Raw genomic sequence first — 24,784 nt, forward strand, 5'->3', positions numbered from 1 at the left:
GAAGTGCAATGTTTTCAAGACACCATGGCGACGGCAAAGCTGAGGCACTGAGGTTACCCGTACCGGACGGTAGATGGCAGTGAAAAACAAGAATGATGCAAAACGGATATTTTATTTTTAGGTTGAGCGAATGATGTGTGACACTCGTTCAATAATTGATTATTATTTTTTTATCAGTGATAGTAATTTTTGTGTCTTCCTCCATGACCGTGCGGTCTAAGGCGTTGTGCTTTGGACTCCCGACTGCGGGACGGCATGGGTTCGAGTCCGCCTGGGTTCAGTCTGGGTTCTCGGTCTGTATTATATACTTACTTTGGTGTATAGGACCGGTGGCAACCCAGCATCGTGAGGGAATTTGGGAGCTACGAGTGAGTAGTACAAAAACTGTGGGTTTGTGACCCCCCTCCCCGTAAGTTTCTCGTACGGCACGGGTAGGCTAGGGTTAAGATTTAAAAAGTCCATAGTGGGGCGGGGGGCAGAAAGCGAAGGGACGTCCGCCATCCTAATCGCCTCCACTGCCTCCCAGACATGTCCACTTCCAAGTGCATCTGGACCACGCCCAAGCGATTCTGATTTTTTAATCGTTACAAATCGGCGATGGAAAAAGAAGACTGTAGCTTGCTTGCATCGATCTGTTTCGAGCTCGACTTGCTTCCCCGTTTCGGATATGCACATGGCGTGCACATGTGAGACACGGGCCAGTGAAAGAGAATGCAATTCACTTGTTGCTCGAACCTCGTTTCTGTTACTTTTCCAAACGTGACGTTTCCATGTGTCTGCAGTGCGGGGTGACTGGCTGGAAGCCATGGGATTCCCCCCATCAAAAGTTATTGATTTTCTCCCCCTCCCCCTCCTGTCGTGTTTGCGAAGGTTGAGGACAGTGATGAAGCATCGCTGGGCACTTAGCGTACTATTAGCTCCACTCGCGAAACACTAGGCGTGCACTTGTCTCTTGATAAGAGGCAGGGGCGGAAAAGCAACAACGGCTGATTGCGTTTATTGCAGTGGGCGGCGTGGGGATTTTTTTAAAACTTCAGTCGCGTGCGCGTCCATGTACGTACACTCCTGTTTAGATAAAGTGGCACATACTTCAATTTTCCAACCTTATAAAATGTGCCATTTTATGTGAACAGGAGTGTACAGTCAAAATTTGAATCGGAATGCATCTTTTATGTATATGTCGAAGTTCACTCTTCCCACTGACCTCAGGACTGAAAAGATTATGGGAAAAGGGAATTTTGAAAAATCGCTAAAAACTCTGGAAAAAAATCATCGAAATTACTAGAATGATTTATTTCGCATGTCAGGATTGGAAATTGAAAACACGTTTTACTTTTGCAATTGGTTTCTTTTTCAACAAATTTCATACAAAAATGTTATTTTTGTCTTTCCGCCCCCACCTCTCCCTCTCATTTTAACAATGGTGAATAAACGTGATATCTTTTATTGACATGCAAAGTTGAAGACACAGCAGTTATTTAGAGGCCTCCCCGATGTCGTAATGGTAACGTCCTCTCCTTGCAATCAAGGGGTCTCGGGTTCGGTACCTGGTGTAGACACATACTGGTTCTGGTACCATTTTAAACAGTATGTCCAGCACCGATTAGCCTATTTGTGCATTAAGTGGACTTAAATCATAAACTGAAACCAATTATAGTTATTTATTAGGATGGCGTTTTTTATACAGGGTGTCATTTTAATGGCGCCCACGGAACCCAGATTCGTATAGAGGACATCAAAACAAACAACTTTTCTCAGTAACATTTTTCTCGTTGGTGCGTCGATTCGACGCTACAGCCGTTCAAAAAAGACCGTTTTGCCGCCTGGATGCTGGCAACCCAACACAACATTTGATCGTATCTGTGACGTCATTTCCTGCGGCGAAACAGCACATGGCAGGGTTGCAAGGAACACACAAATTTTGTGAAAAATGACAAACTACCAACCACATTATTATCTGTAAAACGAAGCTTGAAACGCGTCCAGAAGACCGAACATCATAGCCTATCAGCCAGAAGATCAGCAGTCATCTCCGGGGAGGGAGAAGTGAACCAACGATATGAGAATGGTAAAAAACGTATTCAAAATGAAGTATCAAAATCGGATTTTGTCTCAGCCTACATATCAAATATCAACAACAATAAATTTCATTGGACTTACAGCTTACATGTGGCTGTTTACGCCCAGCTACATGTCAAATATTTGCAAATCTCGTTGCAAGGTTGATATCTACGGTTTGTGTCCAGATGCCTTGTGGTACTTTTGTGCTGATAAGGGAAGTATCCGAGGTTCACGTTGTTACATTTCGGCTAAAACCCGTACAACCACAGTAACAATCTAATGATGAATCAGTAGGGAATATACTGTCCTGTTCACAGTTGCAAACTATTACACGTGTATCCGGTGCATAGATAAACACAGTCGTCGGAAAGCTTGTATTGCTACTACTTATATCCCTGTATTTTCAACCATTTTTGCCACTTGCCTCATAATGCCCTGAATGTACATTATATTTGCCTATGTGTTGCTTACCTTTGGAATTTTGAGTTCTATCATTTCAATTTTGTCGTCTGTTCAGTGTGTCACAGACAACTAGTATCAGAAGGACGAAGTGTATAAGACTAAATTGTAGATGCCAACTTGGTAACTACCTAACATGTAAGCTGAGACAAAATTCGATATGACCACTTTTACTTGAATTCGATTTTCATTCTACCATTTTTAGTATCGTTTATTTACTTCCTGGTAGGTTACAGAACGTGTTTTCTCGTTTAATTTTACGGTACATAATGTGGCTGATTGTAGCTATGTCATTTTTCACAGAATATGTGTGTTCCTGGCAACCCTGGAACGCATCGCTTCACCACGGGATATGACGTCACAAATACAATCAAATGTTGTGTGTGGTTGCCAGCATTCAGGCGGCAAAACGGGCTTTTTTTGAATGACTGTAGCGCCGAAACGACACACCAACGAGAAAAATGTTTGATGTCTTCTACACGTTTCCGTGGTCCGTGGGCGCCATTAAAATGACACCCTGTATATACACACACAAATCGTAAAAAGGTAAAAGATAGGTAAAGTGCTCCCCTGTGCATAGCACTACGCCATGAAGGCGTATAGGGGGTGTGGGGGTAACGCCCCACACTTTCTTGATCCGGTCGTGAGTGGGGGTGATGTGATCAGCATCACGCCCCTGACCGCCTTTACCCCCCAGGGTTTCCCCCAGGTACCCATGTTATTCGACGCTGGGTGGGCGCCGGGGCCGCTTCCATCATTAGAAAAGTTCCCGGATTTGAACCGGCCGGGGATCGAACCCGGGACCTTTAGCATGGTAGTCAGACGTGTTACCGACTGAGCCACCGCGGCCACAAATCGTTGTTAACTGATTAACTATTTTTGTAAAATGTTTGTAAGCTTACTTCCCGTGATGGCAACGTCGTGAAATAGATGGATGGTATTATGAGAAAACCCCAAGACTGAACCCAGTTCCCCTTACTTTTAAAGCACTGCTGCATCATCATGGCAGGCTTCGAAACTGATTTTGAAATTGTAACAGAAGACGATGGAGTATGTGGTGACCTATGTGTGTGCAAGCCAATTACCGTATTTACTGCACCGAGTACTAACTCAAGAGTAATGATTGGGTGTGTGTTGAACTAATGTCAACAAATTACTCTAAACTACTTAAGGTGATTTAGCAAATTAGGACATGTCGACTCACTTTTAACTTGCTAATTTATGAGTACAGCGTAATTTTAATACACTCGTGTTAACGTTTTGTAAAATTACTTGGAGAAGTTTACACTTTTATTAAGATGGCTTTGAGACGAAGCATCAAGCGACTCGAGGGTTTCACACTGATGTGACTAGCGACATGTGCCCTTATAAGAAAGCATTCGCTGCCACATGGGTCACCAACGAGGCGATACGCGCAGCTTGTGTCTTGTCGATGTGAAAGGTTTAATTTATCTTTGAAGGTTCGTTTCCAATTGACGTGTGTCGCTTGTCGCTTCAGTCTGAAAAAAAACCTAAAAACTAATTGCACGACGTTGTAGAAAACTCTACGTAAAAACAATTCAATAATGACGATCTATGTGCACCTTCTATAAAAACGGTGTATAACTGATTCAGGCGATTGTGCCCATGAATATTTTATCTTCAAACTTAAATCGTATGCAACCATGCTAAATAGCAATGCATTTCAGGCTGCATATGTCTGTGGATGCATGCTTGTTGATCAGATTTCTTGTTATCGGCGCTTTTCAGCCACTTTTCGGTAATCGCGACAATGAGGAGTGATGATGTGACGAAATTCATGAAGGGACACTCACAAATAAAACCCATTTCCATGCCGGGATTGAAACATGAAACCCCTGGTCCTCTCATCGTAGCACACTGGGCTAACCACTATGCCAGTGCGTCCTTCTTCTAACTACTTTCAATGACATCTGGAAATTAAACGTAACTGCTACAATACTAACAGGTAATAGTTTGAGATATTAATACGAGGGCCATCCAGAAAATAAAGACCGTTTGGTTATACAAAATGAAAAACACAATATTTATTGGAAAAAACAATTCTGTTGCATACCTGAAGCTTCCTTCACTTCTACATAATCACCTCCTACATTTAAACATTTGTCATATCTGGGCACGAGCTTCAGAATTCCCATGTTATACTCATCTGCCGCCAGTTCATTAAGCCAGGTGGCCACTGCATTCTCCAACTCTTCATCACTTCCAAAACGTTTAACGCCCAGAAACTCTTTCAGCTTAGGAAAAAGGTGGAAATCGCTAGGAGAAAGGTCCGGACTATAGGGTGGATGATCAAAAAATTCCCATCCGAATTGATACAGCAATTCTTGAGTTGCACCAGCAGTGTGAGGCGGGCATTGTCGTGCAGAAGCACAATTCCTCCAGAAAGCATTCTTCGCCTCCTGTTTTGGATGGCTCGCCGTAGTTTTCTTAGTCTCACAATAACGATTTGCATTGATCGTAGTGCCTTTCGGCAAGAAATCCACCAAAAGAACACCTTTACGATTCCAAAAGACGGTTGCCATGATCTTAATGAACGGGCGGCAGAAGAGTATAACATGGGAATTCTGAAGCTCGTGCACATATATGACAAATGTTGAAACGTAGGAGGTGATTATGTAGAGAAGTGAAGGAAGCTTCAGGTATGTAACAGAATTGTTTTTTCCAGTAAATATTGTGTTTTTCATTTTGTATAACCAAACGGTCTTTATTTTCTGGATGACCCTCGTATGTATTTGACATATTTTTACATTACTTTTCTACCGTGCTTCAGTCAATTGAAGTGAGAATGAAGTGAAGGGGAAAATGCATTGATGTTTATAAAGGCTGGGATTTTTATTTATTTATTATTTATAAGCAATCCCATAACAGAGCAATGCTCCAAATTACAATGGGATATATGACCTAAGAAGCACCAAAATATCCAAAAATAAATATGTACTTATTATCTAAAAGTCTTACAAGTATGCCCAAAATAGAAATTCACATTTTGATTTCACTGCATCCCAGGAATCTGGATTTGATTTGTTGTTTTAAGTCCATTTTATGCACATATGTTGTAATCGGGGCACGACCTACAGTTTAAGGTGGAATCCGAACCACTGTGTCACGTGCCTTAACCAGATTTCAAACCTGGAACCCCTTGATTATAAGGTGATGATGCTACCACTGTGCCATCAGGTAGGCCCTGGGAGGAGGAGTCTGTGGAGCAACTCCACACATAACGGTAGAAAAGGGGAGAGAATGAGTAGGGGAAGCAAGGCAGTGCACCCTGCTGCAAACAGATGGTAGCTGCTCCACAGGCTCCTATTAGTGAGCAATAAGAAGTAGGCACTCCATGTAAATAGTTATATTCCCGCTTGTAAATGTACCAAATACTTGTTCAGTACCTGTTACGCTTATCATAATTTTGCAGAGTCTTCTAGGGGAGTTCAACCGTGACCAAGAAGCCTTCATAAAAGAGAAAGAGGGCAAGGGATCAGAGGCTGCTCTTGCACCATGGGTTGGCTATCCTGAGGAGGAAAGTCTTAAGGAAGAAATTCTGTCTCTGTCCACGGTAAGGTTTTTTTTGTCTAATTGTACATTTTGTAGAAATACTTTCTTTATTTGCACTACTCTGCTGATAAAGTTAGTTTGGCTTTTATCCGCCTGTGTTTGTCTGTAAATATTGCTTAATTTCAACTTTTTAATACCTAGAAATAAGTAATGTAAGTGGTTATTTTGCTTACTGTATTGGTCTTCCTGGCACACATTTGTCCTTATCACAATATTTCAGTTTTAAGTCATGTTTTCATCGGGTGAGTTCACAAGTAGGATCACTCTGATGTTGACTTAGAACAGGTTGTTTTTATTATTTTTTTTTCCTCTTCTATTTTCCCTTTTCTTGGTTTTGTCTGTATTCTTTTTTATGTTAATATCTTCACTGTAATATTAAATTTGTTGAACATATAGAAATGGAATTAAAATGTTTTCAGTTCATTAAATTTCTTGCAGAAGTATTGAATTAGTGCATTTCTTTTGTAACATATTGAATGTTTAATTCTGTATTTCCTTTTTGTACTAAGAATAATGCACAAACTTGAAATATAATTATAATACAATAAAGTGCTTAATTTTTTAATAAATATTTGAAAGATCATACAGATACTAATGGATTATTACACACTTATTGAAATTAGCATGTGGGAATCTATTTCACAATAAAACAAGCAAACTATGTTTTAAGTACCAACATTTCGGCATTATGTAATGAAGCTCACAGGTTAAACAATTTTACATTGATGTATTTTCTAGAACATGAAAGTGTTAACCTGCATAGGGTACACACAAGTATAAAATCATTTAGCATGATTGTACATAAAGTTGAAAGATTGGTACGTAAAACATATTTTATTTGTGTTGAATGAATGTGCACCTTCTAGAAGAATTACAGGTTTTCGTTACTATGAAATGATAAATTTGTATTATTCTTATTGCAGTACGTTTCCAGATTTTGCATTTCCCCAGATTATACATTCATTCTTCATTGTTTCAGTGGCGCAAAATGTTACAAAATATTCCTCGATTTTGCAGTTCCCTGCATTTTAAGATTTTCTTCTAAGTTCCCTTGATGGAAGATTCAGAAAAACTTGAAATTTCAGTGTCATACCTGTGTGCCACTTAAAAATGTAGAATTTGTTAAAAAAGTGTGAATATGGACTGTAATATGCCTGCACAACTACTGTTAACTACACAACTTGTTTTGTGCTTGAAATTAGCATATGTTGCTATAAAGTACAAGTATGTAATGTATTAATTGTTGGCCTTTGTTTCCCTACATCTATAGGACAGACGAAATTTTGTCCGAAGTCCACCATCCGGTGTTCAGTTTCAGTTCGACTATGAATCTTCATATCCTATGGCTATGGCAACTTTAGCAGAGGATCCAAATCTTGAGAAGATGAGATTTGAATTGGTTCCAAAAGTGTAAGTGTAGATTAAAAATTACGTATTGCTGAATATACTGAAATTGAATTAATTAAACGTGGGTCTTCTGCATGCTTATCAAATACCCTGACACTGGCTAGGTCATTTTATAGGCTGTTTAATTTAATCTTTCAATGCTGATTCTCCAATGACTGCAACTGCTGTGTTCTAGCTTTGAAGTTTGATTTAAGTCCATTGTATGCACAAATAGGCTAATTGGGACTGGACCTACAGTTTCAAGTGCAATCTGAACCACTATGCCCCCACTTGGCATCAAACCGCTATGTTCTAGCAGGTGACCGTAAATTAGGAGAATAGTTATCTTTTCATATATAGACCCTAGTGGTGCAGTTATCATTGAAATTTCTTTCCGTTTGTTCTCAAGCCCAACTTCTGCACAGATAGGTTAAATGTTCAATACTGATTCTGAGCCACTGCTTTGTCTCCTCATTGCGTGTCTCCTTCATAACAAAGTGACAGTTTTAGCTGTTAACAGTTTCATGGAAGTCTACTCACCAATCGCATTGAGGTAAAGTTGTCACCCTGAAATCGAGGAGTTCCAAGTTCATACCCGGTGGAGGCACATAGTTGTTTGAATCCCACCTTAAACTGTAGATCCAGTCCCAATTAGCCTATCTGTGCATACCGTGGACTAAAACAATACTCATACTCATTCAAGAATGTCCACAAATGGTTATTGTTTACACTCAAATGGCAACTATAAATTTTCAACCTTTGCAGACTGTCCGAGTCCGCACTCTTTTGCCTCCTACTTGTAAATTACCTTCTTTGGTTATATAGTCTGTATTTCACACTTTCAAGTGTTTATTGTTATCATTGGAGGCACATATTTTTGGTAAATAAAAAAGAAAATTTCGGTACAAAAACTGAGTCAATTTCGGGTTCAAAAGCAGTAAATAATGTAAAATATTGGTGTTATAGCCGTGAAAAAATGGATGAAAAGTGGTATATAAAAAGACATATTGGTTTTAAAATTGTGAATATAATCCTAAATTTGATTTAAAAACTACATTTATTCCACAGAATTAACATTTCACTTCTAATAGCACATTTATGTAGTTATCAGAGTATTAAGTTTATTTGCTTCTCCAATATTAACAGCAGAATTAATCAGTTTTCCGGGAATTGCATAACTCTCAGGATAATTCAGACCTCAGAAGGTGTCGCATCGGTGAATAAACCCTGAATTTCGTGTTTGAGTTAATTTCGCTTTTTGCAGTTCATTTCGCATTATTTCGTGACAAAATATCGTCACAAAATGCATCTCACACCTTTCAAAAACATAAAAAATTAACACTAGAAAGTGTTTTTTCAAATTTCGTTTTTTCGTCAAAAACGAAATATGCATGCCCCTAGTTATCATGGTAAATAGTCTTTAGTCCTCAGGATTGTTTTCATTTATATAATTTTGTATTGCCAACCCAACAAACAGTTATTCCCATATCATGATTTGTATAAAGATGCTTTGTAGAGGTCTGTATCCCTTTTGAAATTCCCATAGCACATCCTGTGATCTACTTCCTTCTAAGCTAGTCAGGCTCTGGCATCTCCAACTACAGCCTGAATAATAATCTCTTGTTTCACCTCTTTCATGTCCAATTTTCTGCTCTGAAATTCTTAAATCCTTGCACATTAATATAAAGTCATTATTAATATTCTTGTTCCTGTATATCCAACTTTAGTTGTGTTACTAATATTAATTTTAAGTAACCTGTGGTCAAGTTTTCTTGTGAGAGGGTGCACCCATAACTATCAGTCACCTCAGTTCAAGTTCTGGATTAATTTCTAGTAAGAGCTTTTACAAGATAAATTAGCTGAAAATTTGACATGAAAAGTTTACCTCTAATTCCTAGATACACTTGCAATTTATGAATGACTTAGCCACCATTTGTATGTTGGCAGTACTGTATTCTCTAATTCTCCTTTTTAAGCCATAGCAGTATGAAATGTTTGCCACTCTCAATAAAGTATCTACATAATATTAATGAGTACCAGTAACTGATATGATATAAAATGTGCTATTGTTTCTTGAAGAAACTCATTAGTTCATTGACCTCTTTAGTTAATGTATGTAACAAGATGACTACAAGGTTAGGTTAGTTTAGAAAACTAAACAGGATATTTAGACATTTAGTTAACTACATGTTTATATTAATAAAAATAACAAAATGGTTGAATTTTGCAATAAATTACTAGCTCCTGTATAGATCTAATGGATCAGTAGTGTTACCGATACGCTAATTATCCCATTCATGATAATTAGTGATTTTGTTTTTTGTTCTGTAATTCCATTGTAAGATATGAAGTACAATTTTTGTTTTCTTCTAGAATCAATGAAGAGACGTTCTGGCGTAACTACTTTTACCGTGTAAGTCTGATCCGCCAATCTAATGAATTGTCATCCATGGCTCAGGAGGGTGGACGACCATCTCAGGGCTCCTCTCGAGCTAGTAGTGTAGAGGGTGAAGCAGCAGGTGAATAATACTTATAAACTATGTACTAAGTAGTATGTTTGGTGCTGAAACTATCATGATGGATTTTTAAATTTTATTGTAAAATCTCCGAAATATGCTGGGTGTTTATGTAGTACGTATACATACTACATTCTTTGCGAAAGTCTGTGTAATTTCTGTTGAGATTATTCAAGATAATACGATAGTTCATACTTGTAAGCAGTTTTTATTACTTGAAGGTGACATTTCTTCCCAATTGCATATTATTTACTGATGATAACACACACAGTAGCAGTGATCAGGTGCCAAAACTGAGGGGCAAGGACAGTTTACTTTCTCATGATAAACAAGGCTTGATGTTAAAAGAGGTCGTAGTGCGGGGGACAAAATGAGGGGCAACTGCTCCCCCTAATTGGCTGCCACTTCACATCCACAAATATTCAATATTAGTATTCACACTACATTTACGTATTCGATATTAGGATGATTGATACGTTGCCTTTAAAGGAAAAAAACAAATTACAAGTGTGAAATATTTTATTCTTTTATTTGAAGATCTGCAAATAGTTTAAAAAGTTTAAACACCTCCCCTCATATTTTGTTTCAATAGACATGCATTAAATGTTGTTTATTCGTTTGGAGGAAGAAGATATTTAAGTGTGAATTTGTAATAATATTTTTATAACCTTTAACTCTCTACAATTTAGTGCAGTGTAATATTGATGAGTACATTTTGAGAAATTTTACTTGTCTCACAGTTTTTTAGTGGAAAGATGACTACACATTTAAGGTGTTTTTACAAAGACTCATTATCTTCTCCACACTATTGTCTAGTTGTCCTTGTTTCCCCCCTTGCTTAATGTTTCCTGTATTATCCCATTATTGTATTATTTATATTATCCACATTCTATAGTCTGTGTTACAGCATTTTTCTTTTTAACTTTTTTGCACTGACTGTAGAGTGTTACAGTGTGCTAGCATTCAAACCGCTTGCATATTTGAATAGGTATTCAATAGATTTAAAAATTGGGTGTTATAGAATTGGAGTAAATTTTTGTGTACTGCTATCACATTTTTTGCTGTTGTGTGTTGCAGATGTTTTGAAAATTTCATGGAGCGCCATGGTAGAGTTAATTTTTTGCACACTTTTTTTACCTTATTTTTTATTCTGCATGAGTTGATTTGAGCATGTTGCTTGCTGTTGTAGAGAGTTTCAGTGTTGTGTAACGTTTGTCCTGTAGCAAAAGCTCAAGAAGTGGATGTACCTGAAGATACGGACAGTCCTACTCATGAGTTCGTTTCTGACGAGTTCCGTGCCAGTTCACGAGATATGGAAGAAGTTAGGGAAGGTATGAAGAAGCTTGGAATGGAGCCGAAGGCAAACGGTGAGTTGTTAGGATCCATATAGTCGGACAAGTTCAGTCAAGTATCAGTTGAGAAAAAAATTGTGGGCGTTTTCATTGCCCAAACATTTGGAAATTGTCTGTGTAACTACAAGTGTACACAGTGTATTTCTCAAATGATCATGTGTCATTTGAAAAGAAAGAAATGAATGAAAGCAATATTGTCTATAGAAAAATTGTATAAACAATGAAGACTGAAATATAATTGCATTGTTGAATTTATTGCATGCATATGTTTTTATTTGTTTGACATGTTACGTTAGCAGTGTAAGTGAAGATAAAGATGAATTAAGTTTTACATTGACCCAGAGTCTGAAGAATATTAGTAGAGGAAATAAACGATCTGTAGAGGAAATCATAAGCTATGAATTTGGTTAAATGACTTTAGGACATAAATTACATATTAGCTGTTTTTTGTGTCAGAAACCAACTTTTACGCTAATTCTAAAAATTAAAGAAAATATTTGAATCTTTCTAATTCAATTAAGATTTATGGTAGCTCTATCAATCAAAATCCATAATTTAGCAAATTTTCTGCTCTTTCATTTTGGTTTCCTTCACTTTTTGTGTCAGTGTACCGTTTTTGAGATATTGTAATTTTTTAAAATTTTTAAGGTGAATTTTTGCCGCCATATACCAAGATGGCGGATTTTTAATATATTATTCACTATACCATTCCGCACAATCTGGCACAAAAAAAAAAAATTGCGTTACAATTATTTCCAGATTAGGCCATTTTTTCCCATTCGTTTCCTCTACTATGTTGCTCAGCATTAATATTTGTGGTTTCTAACTTTCCACCATTGTAATGTGCATTTTGAGTCAATCAGGTAAGTATATTGTATCAATTATCATGAGTAGGATATTTCAAGAGTATATATACAAAATGTTAGAAAATGTTAAATGAAGGTGATCCAAAATTATTGTTGGGGTTTTTGTGGCTCATAGTTTGCAAGCAGCACAGTGTGGTTGCTTACAGAATATGAAAGGGTAAATTGAAAATTTTTATACTCAGCTGTAGAACCCACATCAACCAGGTGACCAATGACATAACTGTAGGATTCCTCATTACAGGAATTACATAGCTGTAGGATTCCTAATTACAGGAATTACTCAACTGTAGGATTCCTAATTCCTGTAATTATTAAATCACTTTTACAAAGAACATTACTCTTTTTGTATTTACATATTATTTTCTTGTCTATACTGAGAAGATCAGCACCTCCAAAACACAGTATTGTTTCCTTCCATTTCATCCTTTTTAATTATTGTACAGTTCACTGGTTATATTCAAAATGAATATTGTCGAAGTTTGCTGTCAAATCTTTCTCCATCTCAAAAGAGTAGTATCATGTACCTGGACACACACGTCCATGGTTGGGCTAGATTTTTAACAGCCAGTGTAGCATCTGCCATTTAACCCTAATTAAAAAAGGCAGTATATAGTCCAGAAGAAGTTTCTGCACACCTGTGTGTCTGTGTCGTGTGTGTTTTACGTCCATAAAGAAGTGCAAGGTCTGATCTGAGGGGATATGATTCAAAATGCAAGGATGTTATACAGCAATAGACAAATAGAATAAACTTCTCGGACTGCATGGATCCCAGGTTACATAATTAAGACAAAAAGTTTTAACAAATTGTAATTTAAAATGCCATTAAGGCCAGGTGAAACTTATGCACAATTTTATGAACCATGGTTAACTGTAAGATGTTGCAATGACCCATTGCGATTAGGAAATAAATAAGATATGTCAAAAATAAAACCTCTGGGGTCAAGGCAGACCTGTTGCAACATGGTAATCATTGGTCACAGAATCCTAATCACCAGTGCACATATGTCCTAAACAACTTCAAAATATGTGCCTTTCATAATTCGTAAGATGTTCAAGCAATAATCTATTTTCCTCCAAGTGTTCATAATTTGCAGTGTAGCAGTTTCTATCACAGCAGCAATTCTTGTGGATGGATCTCATCCATGCAGGAATTCTGTAATTGCATTGTGATAATATGCATTGTTTTAAAAAAAATATGTGGACAGTTGTCACTTTCAAGCAGGAAGTTGCAGTATCCCAGATGTCGATACAGCAAAGTGAGAACATCATTCAAAATAAAACTGTTCGAGATATCCTTCCATATTCTGTGCGGAGTTTTATTTTGTTATTTTCAAGTTTGAAAATTAGTCAATAACCCCGACAGTAATTTCAAATCATCTTGTATTTTAGAAAACTGAAACAAACAAGAATACCCAGGCACTACATTTTTTCACCAGGTAAGTATTAATGTTTAATGTATATATTGTTTTTAGTGAAATCAGTTGAGATTTATATAATTACTATCTCATAGGGGCATGTCCACATAACTCTTGTGACCGTTGGGGACTATTATAAAAGTTTGAATCAAATTCTATATATTCATATGAGTAATGAATTTATGCACAATTTATAGCAATTTGTAAATTTTGTGAAAAATTATCTCTGATAGTCATAAGTGACGTGGACATGACCATAAGTGCCTTGACAGAAGTAATCTTGTTTAGCTATAGGACTTCGCTTTTAGAACCAAATTATGACCCTTCTCCTCACACTTTTTGTTTTATTTAAGTTAAAAATATTTTGTGCTGTTTCTACGTTTCACCTCAACTGCTGTTTGCAGAAAATATCAATATTATTTTAGTTATATCTATATGATGGAAATTTCTTCCTTGTAAGATTACAAGCTTTCCAATCAATAATGTTAAAGCATTCAATATTAACCAAAGTTGACATGCAAGGAGGGTGAAGGAATAAATGTGAACTTCCAGTGTCACAGGTTGGACACACAAACTACAGTTTTGACATTATTCTAGGGATAGTTAAGCAACATTTTTCTTTCAGTTTCTGTACAATGAAATATGAAACTGTACACTGTTGATTAAACATAACTACCCTTATAATACTTTTCCAGATTCGTGGCTATAACTACCCTTAAAATACTTTTCCACATTTGTGGCTATAAATGAACAATTTTGTGTCACGGGTGGGACAGGCAAAACACTGCCTCTTCACTTAATAATAGATCATTTTAATTTCTGTGAATTGTCAAATGATGAAATATAAATTATTTAAGACAGAGAAAGAAGGTAATTAACCTTTGAATATTCTAGTGGAGTCTTATATATACACTCCCAGACAGGGTTTTATGTATATTTTTTATACTATAAAAGTTTTCCTTGGTCAGCATTTTAATGTTTTATTAACAGTTAAAGGATAAATTACTTGTATTTTTGTGTCTGGTTGGAACACAATACAAAACACATGTAAATCAAAAAGTTAAAATAAATTAACAATGTAAAATACCTTCTACCTTATAACTTAATTATGTATAATGCTTGGATTTTTTATGCAAATGTTGCATTTTATTTTAAAAATTGCAGTTCAGGCCACTTTCACATATTTTGTGTTTCATAAATATCTATCTGTATGAGGTAGAGTCAGTGGCGTGCGGTGATAAATCAGGCAGGGGAACAGGTCACCTGCACTTGCTCCCCATCGCATGGGTGTCTTAATATAATACAATAGATCAAGTAAAATTCAACCCTTATTGAAATGTCAGAAGTGACAAACATGAGGCACGTTAAAATTATATGACAATAATAATTTTAAAGCAAATGTGATATAATATAAAGAAAACATTAAAAATAAAATTGTTGATGCGCAACGAAGAAAAATTTGATAATATAAATATATGAGTCATCAGAGAAGGAAAATAATATTTTGTCGTGACCTGTTTCATCTCTTTATTTGTAGATTAAGTTGACGTTTTTTCATAGAGTTGAGTATTCTTGTAATTCAAACTTTCTCAATCCCATAATGGTACACAGATGGTTGAGTTTTTCATGACCTTCGCTAGATTAGTCAGGGTGGCTACTGTAGGACCATAGTAAAATTCAAGTATAATTCCCGGTTTTCAAAGCGAACTTTACAAAAATTCAAGCAAATGTTTTCTCTATTTCAAACTAAGGTTTTACAGTCTCTCACCACCCACACACATACACACAAACAAATACTTATATTAACAATATATGGTTTGTGCGATTCCAATGAATCCAATAATTCTAATTCACTTGGACGGTACATATATATAATTTAAGGTGCGGAGTTTACATTTGTCATTTCACATAGCTACTCGGCAGTGGCGTGCCCAAGGGGGGGTTGGTAGGGGTTATACCCCCCCCCTTTGGCCCAATATTCCTAAAAAAAGAACGTCAATGGTAGGAAAATATGACAAAATGAGGGCGGACTACCGAGAAAAAGTATAGGTAACCCCTCCCTTACAAAAATCCTGGGCATGCCACTGCTACTCGGGACTATAAATACATCTACAAACACAAGTCACATATGTTACGGGAAATAGTAATCTACGAAAAATTGTTAATTCTATAAGAATTTTAAATTTACCTAATCAACTTCAAGATATTTTATCTTGCAATAATCTTCAGTCTATCAGATGGATTGTTCTTCAAAGAACACTAACAAAGCAAATGGATTGAGAGAATTCTGTTTTTTTTTCCACGCAGCTTTATTTACCTTCCTCAATAAAAATAAAACCTAAACTGTGAAAAAACTTGTTTCAGGTCATTAATAAATATGTATAAATTCAATGGAATTGGGATTTTAAAAAATTGCAATTTTTCATGTCTACAGAGAAAATTTCAAGCTGAATTCACGCACAATTCCCGGAGCCAACAATTCACGCATAATTCCCGTAATTCAAGAAATTCCCGGTGCGTAGCCACCCTGATAGTAGAAGTTGTTAATGTGACAAAACCAGACCTGTTCCAGACTCCCTTCTCAGGATTAAACAAGAACAACAATATAATTTGCCACTGGAAGAATATTCAGTTAATAATTTACAGAGTTGTAGTAACTCGTTTGAAAATGCTCTGTGTATGATTTCGTTTTAGTTTTTAATTCAGTTAGAATATGTGTTGGTTTGTTGTATTTTCTGCAAAGTTGAATGAACTAAAGGCTTTCGTCCTCAGCCGGTCGATCATACAACACTCGCAACATTCGCTTCTTGTCCTGCCACTGCATGCCTTGAAACTTTGGTCTTGGGGTTGGTGGAACAGGTGGATGTGAGCTGTTCCCTCGGAAGCTATTTCCCAGCGTTTAGCCAAGGCATTTAGCAGACTCTTAGACTGTAGAAGATTTTTCCAGTTCGTTATGAATGTCAGACGCAAGTTCTCAACGAGATTAGGAAGTTATAGACTTTCTACACTCAAATGTATCACTTGTGACGCGATTACACTTTAGCACATAGCAAAAACTGGAAGAAAAGCGAATCCGCAATATCTCTCTGAGGGAACAGCTAGAGTGTTCAGCTTCCGTGGTGCCGTGGGGATCGTTTATCTTCGCACGTGGTCGGAAATACTCGGCTTCAGACAGTAGAGGGCATGATACTAAGAGACCATGGTAGAGCATGGGGTGAGAACCATGATGCGTTGGGGGGTAGATGACGTCAACAAACGTCCAGCCACGGTGAAAGATTTTCTTCAGTGTTACTTTTGGAAACGTTGATTTCGAGAGAAAAGTGTTCTTATTATGTTAATATAAATAATTTAAATAGCCCAAAAGTGCAGTAAGTAGGAGGGAACAGCCTGTTCCCTCTGTTCCATGGAGGGACCGCCACTGGGTAGAGTTACACTCCCTTATGTAAGGTTGAAAGGACACACACATGTAAAATGATACATATTTAATACTCTATCCCACACTGTTATCCATGACATATTCTTGTTTCAATCCTTTCTGACTTGGTTTGCACATTATGGAGCCTGAATTATGATATTCCATAATCTGGCTAATTGTCTTCTTTTTGTGGTACTAGGAATTTTGATCTTAATCATTCTTCCCAACTACTACACCATAACAATGAGATCTCTAGCCACACACCTTTGGAACTTATTTTATTTTTGGTTGTTTCTATTTAAATAATGTACAGCCTAAACCTTGTACCAACTTAATAATTATGCATAATATAATAATTACAAAATAATAAATACAGTGGACCCTCGATTTTACATTTTTCCACTTGTATCTTTCTGGTCCCGGTGAAGTAAAATATAAAATTTTCTTTTTCATGTTGAGGGGAATAAACAACGCGGTTGATAATATGAGACATAAGCGAGTTACTAAAGATATGTCCGCGAAACTCCCGCTATTACAACAGCTCAAAGCCATCTGCGCAGCAGACGAAATGGCTACACCCGCACCCCTAGCGGTAGTCGAGGAAAGAACAACAGGAACCGGAAGTCAACCTAACAGTAAAGCATCGAGTTCCCAAGTGGATGGTGACAGAGGCCACCGAAATTAATAGAACATTTACAAGTAAGTTTCGCGGATATATCTTTATTAACTCGCTTACGTCTTATAAAATTTTCTTGCACTGTAAGTTTTTTAGCCTCAATCCCCTTTAAAACATGTAATGAACATTCTGCTGTTAATGTAAACAGAGTGATGTACTTCTGTGTCTGTCACATATGTCTTTTTATACAATATTTTCAGGCGATAATAGATCCTGATTTAAAGACAACTGTAACAGTTCAAATATTGTATGAAAAGAAATACTGTGTGTCAGAATTGTGCACAAAACACAGTAAGTGTTTCTACATGTATATTATTTCATTATAACATTTCTACTGTTTCTGTGTACACTCCTGGACCGCAGCCTTGGTGGCCAATTTATTGGTTTACAATCTCATGCTAGTGGTTCCTGATTTTATTTGTAGTTTGGGCATGAGTATGTATTTTTGGATGTCTCTTCACCATTCATATTATCATTCATCCTTGTTGCACAAGTGGCGAAAGAAAAGAAAAGAGAAGATGATGAGGTTCTCTCAGTATATCTTCCAGGTCAGTTCCAGATATGGCTTCTGGGCTTTCAAGAGCTAATGCCACTCTTATCTTCAGGGATTCTCATCTTCACTTCAGTCCCTGAAGATGAGAGTGACGTGAGGTCTCAAAAGCTCCGAAGTCTATCCAGTACTGACTTGGTTGATATACTGAGAGAAATCACATTTTTACAGGAAAGTTTCAAGAATTAATTTGTCAATACCAAACTTTGGAATCTCCTCTATTGCAATGTACAGTGTGTCAGAAACAAAGTAGAGCAGTATAGTCTAAGGAAGTGAATTGAAAAATTATTTGTGTTGCTTCAAATAGCTGGACTGTCTCTCCATTTTATCAAATCCCAAAAATAAAGCTGGAAAGAATAATTCTGCAAGATAAATTCGTCAACTGGTAAAGGTAAAGGTAAAGTAAAGGTAAAGTGTTCCCCTGTGCATAGCACCACGCCATGAAGGCGTATAGGGGGTGTGGGGGTAACGCCCCACACTTTCTTGATCCGGTCGTGAGTGGGGGTGATGTGATCAGCATCACGCCCCTGACTGCCTTTACCCCCCAGGGTTTCCCCCAGGTACCCATGTTGTTCGACGCTGGGTAGGCGCCGGGGCCGCTTCCACCGTTAGAAAAGTTCCCGGATTTGAACCGGCCGGGGATCGAACCCGGGACCTTGAACATGGTAGTCAGACGCGTTACCGACTGAGCCACCGCGGCCACGTCAACGTCAACTGGTAGTTTTCTTTTTAAATACAAGTAAATATTTTGATTCACTTCTCTTTAATGAAGTGTAAATTTCATATATAACTCTTAAAGTTTTGTAAATTTTTACTGAAACATATATGTATTAATTAAAATGTTTGACAGTTTAAAATGCAATAGAGAATTGATTGAACACATTCACTGTTTCAGAACACTTGTTATGAACTAAATAAGGTGTGTACTATCAGTTTTGCAGTAATTATCCCCTGCCCCTTTCTTTTAGCTGCATTTGCTGTTAAATATATCAGTTGAGTTGAGAATTTCGCATTGCTTCTGTAAGTTGCTCAGAAAACCTTATGTAACTAATGACCACAATAGCATGTTGTTTGGCCCAATTTGTCATAGTGAGCGTGAAACAAATAATGTAATAATACCAAAATTTACTCATCCAGGACAATAACCAAGCATGTGCATGATTCTAACAATAGCTGCTTCATCACAGATTTAATGACATTTTCATGATTATGCATACTGAAGTAATAACACAAGTAAATGTCATCCTTTTTGTTAAAAAAAAAAAACTTACAGAATAGCATCTGGAAGTGTCTAAAATCACATTTATGATAATTGTTCAAGATTTTGATTTCGAGAAATGACTATCTAATCCTAAGATTGAGAAACTTTTTTAAATCTGTCTGTTCATAAAATTTCAAGACCTCAGCATGACCATTATGTGTTAATAAAGAAAATAAATGAAACCTTGTACTAAATGAATATTACATACATATTTTCTCTTATCAATAATACAGTTATTAAAGTTTCAGGAAATTTACATTTTTTAAACTTTGTTTCTGTTAATTGAGAAATTCTTTGAAGTCTTTGTGCATGGTATATTCAACAATAGTGGGGAAAACTGCATTTGCTTCTTCCAGTCATGTTTGAATTGATTGTTACCAGTGGTGTATCCGGTTGGAATTTATTGACTGATATTGGCTGACAATTTTGTGAAGTTTGACTATTTCGTAGAATGCCACCACACTTTTACACTCATAAATATCCCAGAAATTGTGCAAAAATTATTTTCATTTATTTGCAGTAGTATCGTAAAAAAAAAAATCGATAGAGTGGAGCCCTAATTTTACATTTTCCCCCACATTATATACACATTCAAAACTGCATGATGAAGCAACATGTTATAAAAATTTCCTACATTTTTACATTTTTCTGCATGTTAAGTGTTTTTCATTTTCATCCCCTGAAAAACGTAAAATCGAGGTTCAGCTCTATTTACATATTGATATCAATAACTATTTTGAATATTTTTTGTTACAATTTTCAAGCATCAGTATTTATATTGGTGGGAATCTGTAGGAGTATTGGCATTGGCGCAGTCCTAATTTTCATAATTTATACTAAGAAGGTATGACTAATGTGGAAGGTACAGAAAATGAAATTTCCATGCTCGAGATATGAAAGAGATTCCTCTAAGTATATTCTTTCCTTTTCTGAATTATGTAAGATTTGCTATCTCCTGCATCGGCTTTGAATGTGGTTGTTTAAATTTGCATGTAATTAAGTTCTGTTCGGACCCCCATATTTTTCTCAATAAAATGATACAATTAATTTTTTTGAACAAGATGCATTTTGTTAACATGTACAAGGTGATGCATGTTCTTATATTTACAATAGGTAATGATGTCTGCATAATTTTATTAATTTATATTTCAAAAAGCAACATGTTTCCATATTTATAAATGCACGTAATGTCAATTTTAAGTAAATTTCTAAAGATCCTGTTTTTATTTTTACTGAGGCACCTCTAGAAGAATGACGTGTGTAATGGTTAAGAAAGTGGCTATAGCAGTCAATTCTACATGGTTAGTGCTTTTGCCTTTGGTTCTGGGTTCTAACCCCAATGGGAGATCGTACAATATCGGTGTTGATCCTGCATTGGAGAGCTACTTGAAAAAGAAGTAGCGGACTCCAGTCTAAAACTATTAATGATAGTGATAGTCAATGTGTTGAGCATGGATTACCCAATGAAAAGGTGTTGAGCATGGATTACCCAATGAAAAGGTGCTTGTCAGGCCTTGGTCCCCCTCCAAAGATACTCTTGAGGGAGCAAGCACATGAAATTGAATCAGAAAAATCAAAAACACATGTGAAAAGTAATATTAGTGTATTCAAGGAAAAGTCTTCCAATGCTTGCTCCATACTTCAACATATTAATACAGCCTGATGTTTGATGGTCTCAGAAATATTAGAGAAGATAATATATATATATATATAATGGATAAAAGCAAGGAGGGCCAAAAGGGCTAAGTAAAAATCAAATAAGGTAAAAGGAAACACTCACCAGACAGTAGAAAAATTCAAAATTTTCGCTAATTTATAGCATCTGTTTCTTCTCACACCGATGATGCTATAAATTAGCGAAAATTTTGAATTTTTCTACTGTCCGGTGAGTGTTTCCTTTTACCTTATTTGATTTATATATATATATATATATATATATATATATATATATATATATATATATATATATATATACCTAGTCTTACCATAAATACTGTCCCAAAGTTGTAAATAAATAGACACAAAATGGTGAGAGATATTGTAATATCAGAATAACATGAGGTGCATGGGTGCATTATGAACTAAAATCACAAATAATTATTCTAAATGGCCACCTGTAGCACTGACACACTTCTGAAGTCTTCGTGGCCACGCATCAATTCAATTACGCAACACATCGACTGGAAAATGAGCAACTGCCTTCAGAAGAGACCGACCGCTTTAAACTTTCAATATTGGGATGTCTCTTCTTCCAAGCCATCTCCTGAAGCTTGGAACACAATTTGTAGTCCAAAGGGTATAGGTCCGGACTTGCAGAAGGCCAATCTGAAGTGGAAATGAAGTCTGGAACATTTGCTATGAAGGCACGCTCCATTTCTGTGAAAAAGGGGTAAAAACATCAGCCAAAGTGTACCAGCAGACAGTGCTTGAGACACTATCCAAGAATCTTACCGACACCATCTTCCATGGAGAGAACTGGAGCTTCCAGCAGGACTTAGCCCCAGCACACAAAGCACGCACCACCCAGCACTGGTTGGAGGCAAATGTTCCTGACTTCATTTCCACGTCAGATTGGCCCTCTGCCAGTCCAGACTTAAACCCTTCGGACTACAAATTGTGGTCCAAGCTTCAGGAGATGGCTTGCAAGAAGAGACATCCCAATATTGACAGTTTAAAGCGGTCTCTTCAGAAGGCAGCTGCGGAGTTTCCACTTGATGTGTTGCGTAATTTCATTGATGAGTGGCCACGACTTCTTCAGAAGTGTGTCAGTGCTGAAGGTAGCCATTTCGAATAATTATTTGTGATTTTGGTTCATAATGCATCCATGCATCTCATGTTATTCTGATATTGCAATATCTCTCACCATTTTGTGTCTATTTACTTACAACTTTGGGACAGTATTTATGGTAAGACTAGGTATATATATATATCAGTGTTTCTCAACCACTGGCACATGGCCCACAGTACTAGGCACTGGCATGAATTATACTGGGTCACAGGAAGTTATCTTGATATTTGTAATTTTTGTTTGGGCATGAATTTTCATTAACCGATATTTTGTAGTGGAAATGATTAATTTGAGTTTTTTGGTGTTCAAAATGCAACATGCCAAGGAAAATCAGTATGTTCCAAATTAATTTAATAATTTATTTATTCCTATTTAATTTCAGAGATACATATTAATTAATGTGTAAAATGGAAAAATTTGAGAGATATTTAAGTCAAATTGTTGGAATCAGGAAACAACTTTTTAAAGAAGAATTTATCAGGCTGTGTGCTTATGAAGGCTGAGAAGCACTGCAATACACTTGAAACTTTCAGCATCTTATTGTTGAGGTTCTGATAAAAAAATTCCACAAAACTCAATTATTCGATAATTGTTTTTTCTTCTTCCTTGTTTATGGACAGGAAGCATGTCTTGATTTCACTGCTTATATGAATAAGAAATATTTCATGGTTCTACTTTAAATGGATCATCTCTAGTGTAAAAGAGCCAGATGGAAGATGTTCAGTTTTGCATTCTGAAGTCTTAAGTCTGAATGTCTTCTGTACGTTAAATGTGAAAGGGAACACTCACCATCGTAGCACACTTGAAATTACACCATCCAGATTAATGAGCCTGTGGTGACTTGAACTGCAGCTATGTAGTATTGTTTTTTGTTTTTTTTTCTCTTGCACCATTTTGTAATTACTTACTAGTATCTGGTTCACCCACATATTTCTCAATATTGTAGGCAGCTTGAACAACACAAGTTTTCCTTGTAATTTCTTATTGTTGATCATATTTTGCTATTGTGTGAAAAGATTCCAACAAAATAGAAAAGTATGTTCTAGTAGCATAGTTTTTTCCTGAATATTATGCTTCTGTGTAGTGAATTATGTCATTGTGTAATGTTAATATTTTTTTTTCTAAATTCTTACTGACTGTGGAAACATAGCCAGTGTCTATAAAATTAATTTTTAATGTACCTTCTGAGGTTTCCTGTTGATGGTGTTTCCACACTGATGGCAATTGCTCTTATCAAGTATTACGTTTTTCATCCATTAAGAGTTTACGTATTTTTAACTGAAATGAAAGGCAACCACCATGTAATGGTGCAAGGAGTGTATTTTTTAGTTCATTTGGTTTCAATACATCAACAACATCAAGTTCAATGTTTTGATCTTCATCAGGAACACAGTGATATGGCAGGTAAAAGGCTGACTATTTTTAGATCACAACATTGAACTTTATCTTTTTATTAATTGCTCCAGCTGTGTATTTTTTAAAACTATTTTATTATGAGTATGAACTAAGATGTAAAAAATTCAGCTCACACCATTACATGTTGCTTGTCTTGCATTTCAGTTACACATAACTTAATGGACCTGAGTAGGGTACTCACCAACAGTGTGGAAACATTGTCAAAAAACAACAACAGAAAACCATAGAAAGTATATAAATACAGTATATATATATATATATATATATATATGGGTCATTCCACGTCAAATCAGGCAGGAGTTGACCCTCACCGATTTTGATGATATTTGGTACACAACTTTTCTTTGCTCCCAAAACCGATACCTGTGAAAGGATTTTACTGAAATATGATTATTACATATTATATGAGGGTTGTTCAAAATATTAATTTTGAGCAACATGCCATTTTCAATTATGTGTATCTCGGGAATGAAGCATTCTTGAGCTCGTTGTAAAGAGGAAAGATGGTAGCATATTATGATATGATTAAATGTTGAAACTTAGTAAAATTTGAACACTGTTCAAATGTTCAAATTTCAAGTTGGAACAGCTGAAAACACCCCCCCCCCAATCGATTTTTCTCATTTTTGGATATTTTTAACTACCATCATTCCTCTTTATACTAAGAAAGTCTTATCATGGTGTTTTTTGATATAAGGGAGAAAAATGAAAAATCTCATCATAGTTCATTGCTGATGCAGGACTAATTTCAACTTCATTTTCCAACCTTATATCAAAAAACACCACGATAAAGACTTTCTCAGTATCAAGAGGAATGATGGTAGTTAATAATATCAAAAAATGAGAAAAATCGATTGGGGGGTGTTTTGAGCTGTTCCAACTTGAAATTTGAAAAGTGTTCAAATTTTCCTAAGTTTCAACATTTGATCATCTCATAAGATGCTACCATCTTTCCTCCTTACAATGAGCTCAAGAATGCTTCTGTATCTTCATTCGTTCCAGAGATATACATAATTGAAAAAGGCATGTTGCTCAAAATTGACATTTTGA

General features: G+C 36.2%; 1 protein-coding gene across 4 annotated transcripts in view; it reads left to right on the forward strand.

The window, feature by feature from the left end:
• Positions 1–24,784, forward strand: part of Sap47 (Synapse-associated protein 47kD) — a 66,909-nt gene that overhangs the window by 38,196 nt on the left and 3,929 nt on the right. For 2 of the 4 annotated variants that reach the window (XM_083124042.1, XM_083124043.1), the window contains exons 5-7: positions 5,954–6,094; positions 7,364–7,503; positions 9,853–9,998. In XM_083124042.1, the coding sequence (XP_082980168.1) occupies positions 5,954–6,094; positions 7,364–7,503; positions 9,853–9,998 (427 nt within the window). Of the gene's footprint in view, positions 1–5,953; positions 6,095–7,363; positions 7,504–9,852; positions 9,999–11,218; positions 11,363–13,602; positions 13,650–24,784 lie in introns of all 4 variants that reach the window. The other 2 variants (XM_083124041.1, XM_083124040.1) reach the window with 2 other exon arrangements.

Source organism: Lepisma saccharinum, chromosome 6, assembly GCF_977018435.1.
Source record: "Lepisma saccharinum chromosome 6, izLepSacc3.1, whole genome shotgun sequence".
Taxonomy (NCBI): domain Eukaryota; kingdom Metazoa; phylum Arthropoda; class Insecta; order Zygentoma; family Lepismatidae; genus Lepisma; species Lepisma saccharinum.